General features: G+C 39.0%; 1 protein-coding gene across 1 annotated transcript in view; it reads left to right on the top strand.

Moving 5' to 3' along the window:
* The window catches only part of LOC117472391 (spermatid perinuclear RNA-binding protein-like), a 102,739-nt gene that overhangs the window by 69,448 nt on the left and 18,224 nt on the right, over positions 1-15,067 (top strand). The window contains exons 11-13 of the mRNA XM_034117545.1: positions 568-636; positions 11,572-11,780; positions 13,729-13,878. Of these exons, the coding sequence (XP_033973436.1) occupies positions 568-636; positions 11,572-11,780; positions 13,729-13,878 (428 nt within the window). The remainder of the gene's footprint in view (positions 1-567; positions 637-11,571; positions 11,781-13,728; positions 13,879-15,067) is intronic.

Here is a 15,067-nt window from a genome sequence, read left to right as displayed (position 1 = left end):
GTGTACACCTACAGTACTAAGAGAAGTCAAAAAATACATGGAAAGAGAAAACATGGTTGCTGTAATTAGCAAGAAAAAAATCGACAGGAAGTATAGCCCAAACAATGCTGATTAATCACCCTAAATGCCCTCAAAGTTGAAACAGTGAACTCACAGAATTGTATTTGGTGGGCTTCTTTGTAATGTTTATTTGACCATTTCTATTAGATCAAATTGTTTCCTGAGATGACACATGCTGCTCAATTTGCATGACCAGACAAATGAATTTGCAAACATTAATTAATTTGGCGTTATGTGTAATTTGTTGTGACAGCAATATTGCAACTCTGTTGTGTGTTTGTGTATCTTTGTATTTGCATTTCTTCTGTGTGTGCCCGTGTGTGTCTGTATTCAGATTCCTATTTTCATCTCATCATTTTATTTCATGTTTTCGTACTCCCCTATGCAGTGTACTATTCTGTTTGTATTCCCTCTGGAAAAAGATAATTACAATAACAATGTGTTGTTGCTGACATGAGTGTCTTTGTGATGTTCCAGGTGATCAGTGTGTGTGTTTGCGCTCCACAGGCGGCTGTCAGAAGAGGCACCGGGAGGACGTCGGGTCAGATGACAGAGACTTCATCAAAAGGATGAAAGGTGACTTTGAGCATCCACTCACCGGTGTAAAAAAGGGACATTCTGCTCACATGATTTTAATTCTCTTTCTCCCAACTCGTAAACACACAGCACACACCACAGGGGACTAGTGAAAAATAATAATAACCAAAGACCGCCTAATAAATGCGTTGGCCAATAATCAAACACTGGAATCCATGTCTGCTGATAGCGTTCACAGTGTCTATTTGAAGCCTTATTTTTATCATGTAGCATTATTAATTTATATAACTTTTCTTAAAGGGGCCCCATTACAGTATGCTTTTGGGGTTTTCCCTATCCTGTAGTGTTATATAAGTTTTGGCTAAAATCCCGAAGTTCCCTCCAGAGGGAGTTTCTCTCACTTTTTGGAAAATAAATCTAAAAGGGCAGGGATCCTATAACCAGACCATACATACCATGCCATAAAGGGTATCAGGCCTTCAGTTTATTAGAAAGCTGTCTTGCTCATTTTGACTCCCCAGAATAAAGCTTAGCGTTTGTCTGTTAACAGCAGATAAGTGGATATTGATTGAAGAGATTGTCGCTCAGTTGTAGCTAATGACAAAGACACAAAGCCCTGTTTTCACTGTTTGTATCTGGCACAGCTGTTAAGTACAGTCCTGTAAACAAAGTGCCTTCTGACAGGCGTTGTGTAAAAGGTGTAAAAGTGAGAGTCAGTGGAGCAGAAAGAGGTGAGGCTAAGCTTTTCTCAGAGATCCGGACGCTCTCTGTGTGAGGATCAGAGCGGCTGTCAGACGGTATGCACTTCAATCTCCGCTTCAGAGGAGACAAAGTACCCCGGCTCGGCCTGGATGTGGCCCATTGTAGGCCGCCGTTTGAAATTCAGCAGTCGGAGCTGATATCTCCTCAAGATCATATTAGCAATCCACTTTAGTGCAGTGAATTGTCAACAGCTTACTGTATCCTAAGAGGCATCATTCACCGTATCACCCAGCTGCATGAAACCGGTTCAAAAAGCTGTTAAAATTCTGCAAGGAGCTGTGGCATTTTAAGTGAAATGTTTCCTCCAAGCAGAAAATTGTGTGGCGTTATCAGATTTCCGAGTAGCTGCGATAGAGAGGAAAAGGGGAAATGGAGCTGAAAGACGCATTCACAGGTTATCAGGAGTCTGTGTGTCAGTGTCTTAATGTCATGTCAACGTCAAAACTGTCCATCAGCGCCATCCAGGTCTTCATCAGACATCTTCATCAGATCTGCGTGCTGTGCCCTCAGCAGTGTTGGGGTTACCACGCTACAAAGTAATGTGTTGCTGTAATCAGATTACATGTCTGTTACGCAGTAATGTAACACGTCGCTGTTGATAACAGCAGTAATCACATTTCAGTTACTAAGCACGGCATTCATATTTGCACTAGATGGTTGAAAGGAAAACATATTTTAAGTTTTGTTGACAAAGAATTGAGAGTTTTTCTGGGAGGTTTTTTTAAGGCTGATGTTCAAACAAAGAGCATTTGTCATTTGATTTATGGTGCATCGCAGGTGACTAGTAAAGTGACTAGTATTGTAACTAATTACTTTCATCAGTGAGAAATTGAGTAAAGTAAGGCATTACTCTTTTATAAAGTAACTAGTAATGTGTTATGCATTACGTTTTTTTAGTAATTACCCCAATTATGGCCCTCAGTGATGGCCCTCTGCATAATGTGCGTAACACAGGTTATATGCTCTGATGGTAGTAGTCTTGCTGCCGCTATCACACTGAAGGCACTATCTGTTCCTACAGTGGTGACCCTGTACTCTATCTTCAATAAACAAGCTATAGCACATGCTTCAGCAAAATGCATTTCCTCCGTTTTCACCAGTTCAGGTGTGCAGTTATACCGAGGTAGTGCTGGTTCTTACTGATGTCCAGTGGTCAGTCAGTTCAATACATGTAGCTTTTTCCGGTTCCGCTTTCTTTGCCTTCTCACTGCCATGCAATTCATGGTAAACCTCCACTCTGGAAAAACAAAAGGAAGTTGGGGTCAAACTTTGTGATATGATTAATTTGTGTACATTTTTTATACGCATCAAGGTTTCCCAATTAATTGCAATCTACAACGCTTTAACTTTGACAGCCCCAGAAATAAGTTTAGATAAGACTTATTCCCTAAGGGGCACATTGACTTGTTAAAGCATAACAAATGTATACTCTAAAAGGCTGTATTTATTTGAATGCAAATAATAAATTAAAGAAATAAGAGAGGTGACATTAAAAAACGCTACAAACAATATAAACATTAAAATATGCACAAAAGAGACTGATGAAGGTTTGTTATTGTGGATTGTCTTCAGATTTGGCCGTCCTAGCAACGGTTTGACTCAGATCTGAACACACGCACATGAAACACACTTGTTTAAATTCAGTGTGACTGAGGACATCACTATCCCAGCTGCCCTTCACAAACAAACGTCCACAAATCTGCGTGGAAAGTAATCCAAAAGTACACTTGTTAAAACTCCAGAACTTGCTTTTGAATATTCACGTTTTCACGCTTTTTTCTAAATTAAACTCATTTAAAACGTTGTTTTATACTAGTGCAAAAAAGGTTGAATTGTGCACTTCTGGTAGCTTAATGTGAACTATATACAACAAAGTTATGAATAATGTGAAAAGTTTATGCAATATTGTATTCAAGTGTAAATAAAGTTTTATAAAATAACTGTAGTATACTGTAGGGCAGTGGTTCTCAACTGGTCAGGCCTCGGGACCCACTTTTTACTTGGTCAATACATCGCGACCCAACATTTTGAACCACTCAAATCTATTCAACAAAAGATCGTGCTGTAATATATACGCTTTTGAGCATACAATATTAATACAAGTGAAGTACAGTGCATATATCCCTTATATCCCTTCACAGAACTAAAGTATGCTTTTAAAAAAGGTTTAATGAGATGATGGAATCAAAGCTGAACTATATAAAAAGGCTCACATGCTGAAACCCAACCCCAGCAGGGGGGTCTGGGGGGATTCTCCCCCAGGAGATTTTTAGAAATACTAACATAAACTACGCATTCTGGTACACTCTGAGAAGAAAATCGGGCCTTCAAAATAAAAGTTTGACTTTTTCCCCCAAAAAAAAAAAAAAAAAAAATTCCAATTTTTTTTTTTCAACTTTTTTTTCTTCACTCACACATCCGCGACCCACTCGAAACGGGTCCGCGACCCACTTTTGGGTCGCGACCCACCAGTTGAGAACCACTGCTGTAGGGAATACAATTATTTCCAAAATATATACCTCATCGTATAAATGAAAGAGAATACCATGATCATATAATATTAATATGTAAAAATACAATGAAGAATATAGTAGCAATATAGCATTAGTATGTAGTTATCTAAGTTATGTAATTTAGTGTAAAAATGAAATCCTGCACATGTTGAACTGTGACTCCCATTGTAATAGAGTGTGGGTATCATGATTTAAAGACATTTACATCAGATTGTTTCTACAGCTACATTTCAGCATTACTACCTTTTTTTGGCGGCTCCTGCCATACCCTGAGTTAAAGTTATCAATGTTTAAACATTGATTTTATGTCACTTAAATGTCTAGATAACGTCAACTGCTTCCCTGGACACTTTGGCGTCTTTCTTTTCTTACAAATGTCCTGTTGTTTAACACCCATGTATGTATGTGTGAATGTGAGAACTGAACACAGTTGGAGGCTGGACTTATTTTACTCCTATGAAAGTTACTCAGTGGCTCATGACTCCAAAATGGCTTGACTCTTGAAAAGGACCAATAGAGCATGCACACTTTTTCTTAAGCCCCGCCTCCAATCCGCTGAGTCACGGCCAGTAATGTCTCAGTCAGATTATTGGAGAGGGAAAATAATGCTGGACTCTGCTTTTAGCAAATGTACAACTTTTAGTCCTTAATGATTCAAATAAGAGCTATTCAGGTGTTATGTTAGTCCTGGCATGTATTGGTACCAGGACTTACTGGTTTATTTGCGTAAAAACAAAAGATAAACACACGTCTCGCAATGGAAGTTTTTCAGATCAAATTACATCACAGACTGGCACTGATATGTAGTACCACCATTTTGCCACTAAAAACATAGTGTGTGTTCCCTTGCAGTATTTTGCATTGCTTAGGTTTGAATTTTGCATTCCCATGGATCCATAATGGCACTATTTTTGGCTATTCACACACATGTCTATACCATTGCTGCTATATATACAAGTGTGGCTGACATTGATCCTGTCTGTCACACATTATTTTATAATGATCTGAACAACGATTGCATGCAGTGTTTGTCTGGGTGCTGTGAGTTGAGCTGGTTGTGATAGCTGAGTGTGTGTTTGATTCCCCTCTATTTTGGGCTCCAGTAATGATTTGGGAACACATCTGTCATGGCTTTCTGCTATGCTAATGTAAATAGGAGCAGTAACGAGATGTCACAGAACAGCTACAGTAGCTGTATTCCTATGATCATTATAGATTCCACTACAACTGCAGCAAAAGTCCAATTATTTATACCTACGGTCATGCATCATGTTAAGTAAAGCAGCAACGATACGTCGACTGTTCTGCTCAAATTGTATGCCCGTCTAGTATATTAGTAGCAGAAGCCAATATATTTTTAATAGGCAGGTAGTTGGATGCCTTATTCATAACTTTGACATTCAAATACTGCTCAGCTTTAATTCATTTTGTTTATAGGCGATTTTTCTGCACAGTTGAAGAAAATGATTAGAATGCTAATAATACTATTAGTATTAAACTATTTATACAATTATATTCCAGTGCTGGCTGCATAGGAGTGTGTGTGCTCCAGAGTGTTGTAAAGTCTATATTTATTGAAAAATGATTAATGTAATCATATCCAAAATTCACAACTTGTCTTTATCTAACAAAGTATTAACATCAAAATTGCAACAAACTTACAGCACCATTAATTAAATGTATACAAAACAAAAAAATCCACTTTTTTTCCCTTTTTTAGGGTGATGATGGTTTAAGAGTCATATGAGTAAACCAAAATAAAAGAGTATAAAAGGTTAGCTGGCCGCTGTTGAGATTGGTCAACCGCTTAGAGATGTCCCGCCACTTAGCCTATTACGCACAATGTGTTAGAGTGCTAGCCAATAATAGCAGATGTAAACAAAGGAGTTCAATGTGAATATGGGAGAGAAACTCCCCCTGAAGGAAACTTTGGGATTTTGAACTTTGCAGACCATTTAAATGCACACAAACCTATATAACATACTACAGGAAAGGGAGAACCCCAAAAAGTATAATAGGGCCACTTTAATAAATATACTTTCGGTACTGCATTCATTTTAAAATCACCTTGATTTGAATTAGTGCGAATGCTGTTTACAGCATTCCACTATAGTTCTTCAAATCTTTATTCTTCAACTTATTTCAACCAATATATTGCCGTCGAATAACTTCAGCCTACTTTCAGCTACAAAAACCATTTGAATATAAAAATATTCAGCCTTTTCAGCACATGATGGGAAACTTTCAACTTTTTCAAAATATGTTGTACTTTTTGAAATATTCAGCTTTTTAAACTATTTTTTAACATGTAACTCAATGGGAGGAACCTTCAAATGCCAAATGCTACTCCCTCCACATACTTTCAGCTAGAGACTTCACTCCAACTTTAAAATGATCACAAGACCTTCAGCTATAAAAGTTTTCTTCGGATTCTTCATATCTTTTACACTTTTTGAGATATTTAACTTAGTTTGGAGCTTGGTAAAGAGGCTTTCTTCAGATTTTAACATTAGTGTGTATTGCGCAGCTCGTTAAGTCTAGAGTGCTTTGATCTCAAAACAGAGTGGAGGAGAGCTTGAAATTCGCCCAATTCTTTTTTTAAACCTGCCATAATTCCCAAACTCTACACTCCTTGGACATAATTCTGTGCTTGAATTGTAGGAAAACCTCTCTTACGTTGAAAAATAAAATAAAAATTAAGCAAAATGCCTCTTGAGGGCATGAAGTGACAAAAACTTTCAACATGTCTCCATTAAGGCCCATTGTAAATTCAGCCTGATCTTTCGTCAGAGCAGCAGCTGCACACCTTTAGTAAATCTGCCAAAAATGGCACATTATTGACCCAAAAGTACACAAACAGCAGACTCAGACGCTCGTCAGGGTCCTGAGATGCTGCACGCGTTGACATTTTACCGATATTAGCTACAGTTTTTAAACTATAGTTAGAAATGTAAGAGGTTTATCTCTCATTCAGAACAATGGAAAGGCTCTCCTTTCACAGCACATCTCCATGGAAAACTTTGATCTCTGGGCTCACGTACACAGGTGTTTGATAATGTCGTCACCATGGTAACCTTTGATCTCTGGGCATACACACAGAGGTGTTTGATAACATTCATTCACTACTACTTACATTTAATATCTAACTCCTTCAGCCTATTTTCAGCTACAGAAACCATTCAACTATTAAATTATTCAGCTATTTCAGGACATTGAGGCTATACATTTTGTTGTTTATACCTTTTTTAAACCTTTTCTTTTAAATATTAAGCTTCTTCACTATTCTTCCTACTCTTCCAGTTTAACATTTCACTTTCAAGTTTTCAACAAAGTCATTGCAATGCATTTGAGCTGTAACAATTTTGATTAAAATCATTTCACTTTTCTGCGCTACGTTCAGCAACACACTTACTTGATTTGTATAGCTAAAAGCAGCTACAGAGACCATTCAACTAATAAAATATTCAGCTTTTTCTGCATTTTCAGCTAAATTCAGCAACAAATGTAGACAGTTTACAGCATTCGCACGCATTTTCAGCAGGAAATGCATTTTCTAGTTCTGTATAGCTTCCAACCTGATCCTGATCAGTGGATCAGCTGGTGAACTTGTTGCCGTCATTACTTGGTTCCCTTTGTATTTGCGCCTGGCTTCAGAACTCAAGATCCAGTCTTAAAATGTTATACTGGCAACCTGCCAGGTGAGAGACACAAAACTCTGGAGATGACTCCCTGGATGCTGCGTTAGAAATATGCATTTTTGGGAAATGAGTGCATTAAGATATAGAGGACATGAGAGAAAGGCAGGAAGAAAGGTGAAAGTACCCTCGACAGTTTATGCTTAGAGCAGCATTACATTACATTACATGTTACTTATTAGACGCTTTTATCCAAAGCGACTTACATACTCAATACTGTGGACAATCTCCACAGGAGCAATTTGGAGTGAAGTGTCTTGCCCAGGGACACAACGACATGTTGACTGCAGTGGGGTTTGAACACCAAGGCTCTATCCACTGCGCCACACACCTCCCAGCATAAATAAATGGAGTCGGTTCAAAGCAAGCCTAGCCAGCCCTAACTATAGGCTTCAAGCTTTAAAGAGGTCAGCTTAGGCTCTCCATTTCTGGAGCTCACTTGTTCCAAACAAGATGCACCAAGACAGAAAATGAACCATTCATGCAGATTTAAAGACGCGCCTTAAAAAAATAAGTAAAAGGCTACGTGCTCCTCTTCCTCCCCTCCTCCCTCCTGTGTGTCGGTGTAATTAAATCTCCCTCTGTGGGACGATCGTCCCCTGGAACTCTCCTCCGTTTTCAGTTCAAAGCGAGTGACGGGAGGCACAGATACCGAGGGATTAAAACTGCAGACTGCTGCCACGCAATTATCTCACCGCCTCCCACCACGCCAAACACACACAGAGCATTAACACCTCCCCCTCTCTTCCTCACAGCACCTGTCCATCAGCACATCCGTCTCCTCACACAGCGTCCCCATCCATATTCATACCGAAACACACTTGAGTCTTTAGTGGCTGTCAGACCCTCCAACTCATTACTCACTGACTGCATGACAAAAGACAAGTGTGTGTAGAAGCTGCTGTAAGTATTCTGTGTGACACTAGTTTTACAGAAGGGTACATCTGTGGTCGGCCATATGGAAATGATCACAATGGTATCTTTAAAAAGATATACTCAAATAATCACACTTTTTAGATATAAGGAAATTAAGACTGATGTTTTAGGTTAAGGATGCCCTATTATGCTGTTTCCTGTAGTGTGTGTTCTATAGGTTTTTGTGCATGTAAATGGACTGCAAAGGCAAAAATCCCTGTGTTACCTCCAAAGGAAGTTTCTTCCCACACACTCCCCCCCCCCCCCCCCCCCCCTCTTCCTGAAAAGCCTCCATTGGACTCCTTTGTTAACTTCCGTAATATAGTGACATCATTATGTAACGGTTGCGCTTCAATTGGCTGGCTTCTCACTACATTGTATGTGATAGTCTAAGGGGCGGTACATTTCTAAGCTGTTGATCAATCACAACAGAGTCGGCCAGCTGACCAATCAGTGCAGACTGGGCTCTGGCCAAACTGCAAAAATATGTCTTCAGTGTTTTACAAAACAAAGAAAAGACATTAACTGACTGATTGGGAAAGCCCTTTTTTATTAAGCCTTTTATTTTTGTTTATCTCTTTTTGGAGTCACATTATAATAAGGACAGCTTTTTGCTCAGGGCTGCCTGTATATCTGTTATGATTTGTAAATATGAAGGTGTTGTGTGCGGTTAAATAACATTAGCTGCTGCAGCTGCAACATCAACGTGTCATGCATCTGTAAAAATAATCACAAAGGATAGTCAAAGACCTGTAGGGAAAAATATCAAAAATAAGCTTTGAAAGGAAGGTCTGATGTGCATTAACGACAGCAGGAACGTCTGGAACATCTGACCCCTCAGCATTGCTCTGAAAGCAAAAATAAAGTTTACCGGGTGCAGTATGCCAGTGATATTTTTCTGGAGACGACACGAATATTTCAGGGTAGCAGGGTTAGCTTTCCTTTTAATACCATCCTTATGTTGGTTCTTCTCAAGTGTTTACAGAGGAGTGTAAAGCAAATCTTGAACGCACACCTGCCAATGTTTCCATACAGCTCAAGGGAATAACAGCATTTGTTATGGAGACTGCCAGAACTTTTGTTCTAACAAGATGTCACCGAAGTGTCACGGCAGAGAGGAGGTGTGTGTGGAGGTGTGTGAAGTATCCTCTCATCAGCTGCATATTAACCGTGAGGGCGCTCTGTTTTATTACATTTAACTCATATTTCATTGATCATTGATGGAGGTCGTGCACAAGAGCTCAGCCTGTATTTTAGTGTCGATATTATCTTTGCTCTTAAATTCAGTGTTGGAGGTTTTTCAGGACGCTTCATTAAAACCTTCTTTTGCATCATAGGATTCAAATAACCATACTAAAGGTTTTGCAACCTTTGTACTGCAATCTAATAGTAGCTTGTTATTTAGCAATGGTGATAAACTGTTTGTAAGAAATAAGATTATATATTTTTTAAACTTTTATTACTTACTTTAGAATTTTAGAATACTTTTTCTGCAGCGTTTAAATCTATCTGCAGAATCAGGAAACTTGTTTACAGTTAGTGACCATTAAGTCTGCATTCATTTGTGTCATTATCACATTGTAACCGTGTCAATATTAGGGACAGATTGTATAAGTGAAAAGACTCACATTAATATTTACCAATTTGTATTGTACATGAACAAGAAACTGTGTAACTAAACATCACAAATCTATAGCGAAGCAATTCAATATTAAAGAGGCACATGTTATGCTTATTGGGTTTTTCCTTTAGTGTGTTTATATGTAGGAGGCGTGTGGCGCAGTGGGTTGTGCGTAGGTGTTCGGATCAGGGGGTCACAGGTTCAAACCCCACGGCAGTCAGCATGTCGTTGTGTCCCTGGGCAAGACACTTCACCCCTAATTGCTCCTGTGGGGATTGCCCACAGTATTGAGTATGTAAGTCGCTTTGGATAAAAGCGTCTAACAAGTATCATGTAATGTAATGTAATGTAATGTAATCTAATATGTTTTGTGCATGCTGCAAAGGTTAAAATCCAAAAGTTCCCTTTTCAGAGGGAGTTTCAACCACACACTCCCCCCTGGACTGGGCTCTGGTTTCAGACAGAGGGTGAAAAGAGGTGCTGCATCACAGGCAGTATGGGAAAAATAAAGACCTTTCTGAACATTAAAGCATGTAAACATTTCACAGTTGAGGAACAAAATACAAATATGAATATGTCCTTTTTAAAATGTTATCCTGCATGTCTCTTTTTACCTTGACAGGCATTACTGGCAATTTTAGTAACAAAATATCTCTGCTGCTACACTGACGTGATCTTGAGACTTGAGGATTTATCTTATTTTTCTGCTTGACAAAAATAAAGAAATCTGCCCATTTTACACCTAAATATCATTGGGTTAAAATATATTATTTTCTGTAAAAATGCTTGTATATTGGTATCCTGGAGAAACTGATGTTTATTGGTTTCTCATGAATCAGATTTATTCAACCTGCTTTTAACAATTCAGTTTGAAAGAACTGCAAACCTCAAGAACATTTCAAGTTTGCACATTGAGTTTCAAACAGAACAGAAGTGAATGGAAATCAACGGTCGCCTTGAACAGTAGAAAAATACATCCTGATAAAATGGCAGCTTAAAATTCTAAACACATCAGTATCCCTCTTTGAAAAAAAGAAATGGTCAGTAAATATTGCTTCGTGCAACATGCTAGAATATCACTCTGAGGAGACTGTTTGGGTCGAAATTGAACTTGAAACATTATTGATTATCATTATCCTTTAAATTCTTGCATGCAGTTGTTGAGTTGATTTAAAAGAATCATACATTTGATGCCTAAAAACACCTTTACGTGTATGTACTATAGCTTCTGCAGATTCCTCCGTTTCCTTGGCTTTTTTGCTACCAATCATTTAATAGTACAAATCTGAACATGAATTACGGGAGGAACTTTGGGTCAACTTGGTAATGTCATTAATTTGTGTTCAATTTCCAGATTAAGGTTTCCAAATGTTCTTCATAGTTTCTGCTGTTGTGTGTTCTAATTACATTTTAGGGTCATATTAACCAAAATGTTTGGAAGATAACCCATGCATCTCTCTTCCTTTAGTCCTGGACTGGAGGATGACGGATCCTAACCACCCCATGAACGCTCTCATGCGTCTCAACCAGATCCACCCGGGCCTGCAGTACCGCCTGCTCTCTCAGTCCGGCCCAGTGCATGCCCCGGTCTTCACCATGTCTGTGGACATCCAGGGGACCACCTACCAGGCCTCCGGCAACTCCAAGAGGACGGCCAAGCTCCAAGTGGCCCTCAAGGTATTCTGCACGTTCAACACATGTTTTATAATGTGCAGGAATGAAATATACTTTACTAATAACGTGAAATGACATCAATCAAACTCACAAGCAGAGAGCTAAATGTAATACTTTAAGTTTTGTTTGTTTGTTCTCCAAGATCTTTCTGGAGCCGTTTCCCCACCATTAAAAATGTATTAGAATGATGTGTAGCTCCTCCATCTCTTTTGTGCATTGCATTGTGGGAAGATAATGTCCATGAGCTCAAGTGTCATAGTTCATAGCATTCAGACTTTTAAATGTAGTCCAACACATTGGGTTAAACAAATATTTTTGTACAGTCATGATCCCCAGAGGATGATTCCAGCTGTTCATTTAGCTCCACCATGGTGTTAACGTTTGTGGTTTTGAGTAAAATATTTCAACAGCTACATACTTGACATTAGATACAATTTGAAGATCCTTAAACTCTCACCCAGCAGCATTGTTAGGTCTCTATAGAGTGGTGTGCAGAAACGAGTCCCAAAACCAGGAAATAACTTAGCATTTTCCCACTACGGGTTCTCTCGTCTAGAAGTCTACAGTTTTTTTAACGTGTTGATGGATAGAAGCCTGAAACAAGCTCTTTTGACAACACAAGCTCAAGAAATTCTCACGTTTTCTGCTCAATATAAAATATGTCAGTTAATACCACACTCTTGAATATCTGAAGGTTTTATATATCATAAAAACGGCGGTTGCTAACAAGTGACTGAAAGTAACTACAAAAGGTCATCATGCTGACATCAGTTCGCCTTTAACTTAGCGGCAGTGATGCGTGGCAGTGATGCGCGGCAGTGATGCGCGGCAGTGATGCGCGGCAGTGATGCGCGGCCATGCCACCGTGATGTAGTTCTTTATAGCCTAGCTTTAGCTTTTTACTTCTGGCAATTGCATTTATGCTTCAAAAGTTAAAAAGTGGTGTCAATATGTGGAGATTATCCTGGTGTCATTGATGTGTGTTGGCCACAGAGCTTATTTTTATTTTGGGAAAATCCCATTGGATTTGGTCGAGGGAACCCTTGCGATGCTAACTTGGTCGAGGGAACCCTTGCGATGCTAACTTGGTCGAGGGAACCCTTGCGATGCTAACTTGGTCGAGGGAACCCTTGCGATGCTAACTTGGTCGAGGGAACACTTGCGATGCTAACTTCCGGGTTGGCCTACAATAATACCACATCACTGCACCACTCTATTTCAGTTTGTAAAAAAGGTATCCGCTAAACATCTCTAAAGCTAATGACATTCCCATTAACCTTATCTGTAATTTGTGTAAACTGCTAAAATGTGGATGTTAATACACCAAAATAAGATGGTTAGTATTATCTTGAAATGTAGCTCATTATCAATGGACTTAAGTAAAGCTGCAGAGCTTTAACATATCTGTAAACTTGAGTAATATTCCATCCACTGCATTCAAGGCAGTGCACAAGGGAAATGAAAGAGTGGCTCATAAATGTAAAAAAAAACAAATTCAGTTCCAATTTCTAAAACAGTATACTTAGAAACCCACAATTATGTTTATGTCAAACAGAACATATTGCATTATTTTGTATTTTGTTTTTAAGTACAGTGTATTGATTGCTTTTATGTCAACAACTGTTTACGACAATGATTAGGAAGTACATCATATTCTGTATACAGCAGGAATGTGTGTGAAAGAACTCATTTGGTCCTGCTAAAGCATGATGGGAGCTGTAATGTAGCTAAATGCTATAGAGCCCCTAAGGTATGGCATGTAGGCAATGATGATGAAGATGGCCAGTGTCAGTGTTCAGCGCCTTGCTCAAGGGCTGTTCATAGACACTGGATGTGTATGTGTTGGGACATTAAGGAACCAGTTATCCTATAATTAGATGACTGTCTAATGCAGTAGAGACAGACTATTTACTGGAGGTGATGAATAATTAGCGCCGTGTTTCCTCCTCAGGCGCTGCAGGCTCTGGGCTTTGTGCTCGGCGGCGACGGAGACGTGGACTCGCTGAGCGCCGACGAGAAGTCAGATGGCGAAGGCAAGATCGACAGGATGTCCACCACCTCCAGCTCCACCTCCATCACCTCCTCCACAGACACACAGGAGGTGGGGAGCACACACACACACACACACACACACACACACACACACACACACACACACACACACACACACACACACACACACACACACACACACACACACACACACACACACACACACACACACACACACACACACACACACACACAGTAGGATTATTAACAAGTACACATGGGTATTAGGGCGCTTCACAGACAGACAGTTTCACCAACTACTGATGTGATATAGGGTTGCAAGATTTAGAAGAAAAAAAACGTAGTGCTATTATTTAGACTAATATTGCATTAGGATTCTTTTTACCAATACTAGATACTGCAATAATCTCATTAAAAATAAAATAATAATAGTTTGATTTTCTTTTTGGGAGGATCTGTGCTGTTGTGGCGATTTAGCACTCACAACAGGAAAGAATGAAACGGAGAGGAATCAAATAAAACACAAACACAGATATAGTTGATCAATTATTATCAATAATAACGAGGAAAACATTACCTCTGCTCTCAAGCAGTCCTACAGCAATGCTCCCACCCAGAGACATATATAGGACTTCTACAATGACGTACCCTCATTTCCGTTACATTAACTAACACACAACATCACATGTTTTTCCCTCTGAATGCCACACTTATATATGTTGCAGATGTCGAAAGTTCATCTAGCTCATGACATCTTTAGGAGTAATAAACTAACAAAGGTTAACTGTTTTTATAACCTGAGGCCTTCTCTGAACTTCCTCTAACCTCGGTGTCAGCTCACTTAAAATGAATACATCTATTGATAATTCAAAACGACCATTGTCTCTCTAACTCTGTGTGACCTAACTCAGTAACACAGATGATACCATGTGATCTTAATGAATAAGCCAGAAATACGCTGTAATAAGGATTCTGCCATAACAGTACCTAACAAGGAATCTTCGTTAAGTCTATACAATATTTGTTGTAGGTCGTGACTGCAGCTGCACAATACTTCATCCAGATATTTTGCCTTTACTTACTATTGTATATACTGCTACTTGGTTATTTCATTAGTCCAATTTGCAACTTAGATTAAATGTGCAGCCCTGTCATCAGTGATGTTTATTACAAATTCTTAACTCTTAAGTTTGAAGTGTCATCTTGCCAAACAAAATCTGCAGTCACCTGCCTCTCTTTCAGCATTTGTTTTAGTTTCTTCTTCCATCTGTTGTTCT

This window comes from Trematomus bernacchii, unplaced genomic scaffold (genome assembly GCF_902827165.1).
Source record: "Trematomus bernacchii unplaced genomic scaffold, fTreBer1.1, whole genome shotgun sequence".
Taxonomy (NCBI): Eukaryota; Metazoa; Chordata; class Actinopteri; order Perciformes; family Nototheniidae; genus Trematomus; species Trematomus bernacchii.
This window is presented reverse-complemented; position numbering and strand designations above follow the sequence as displayed.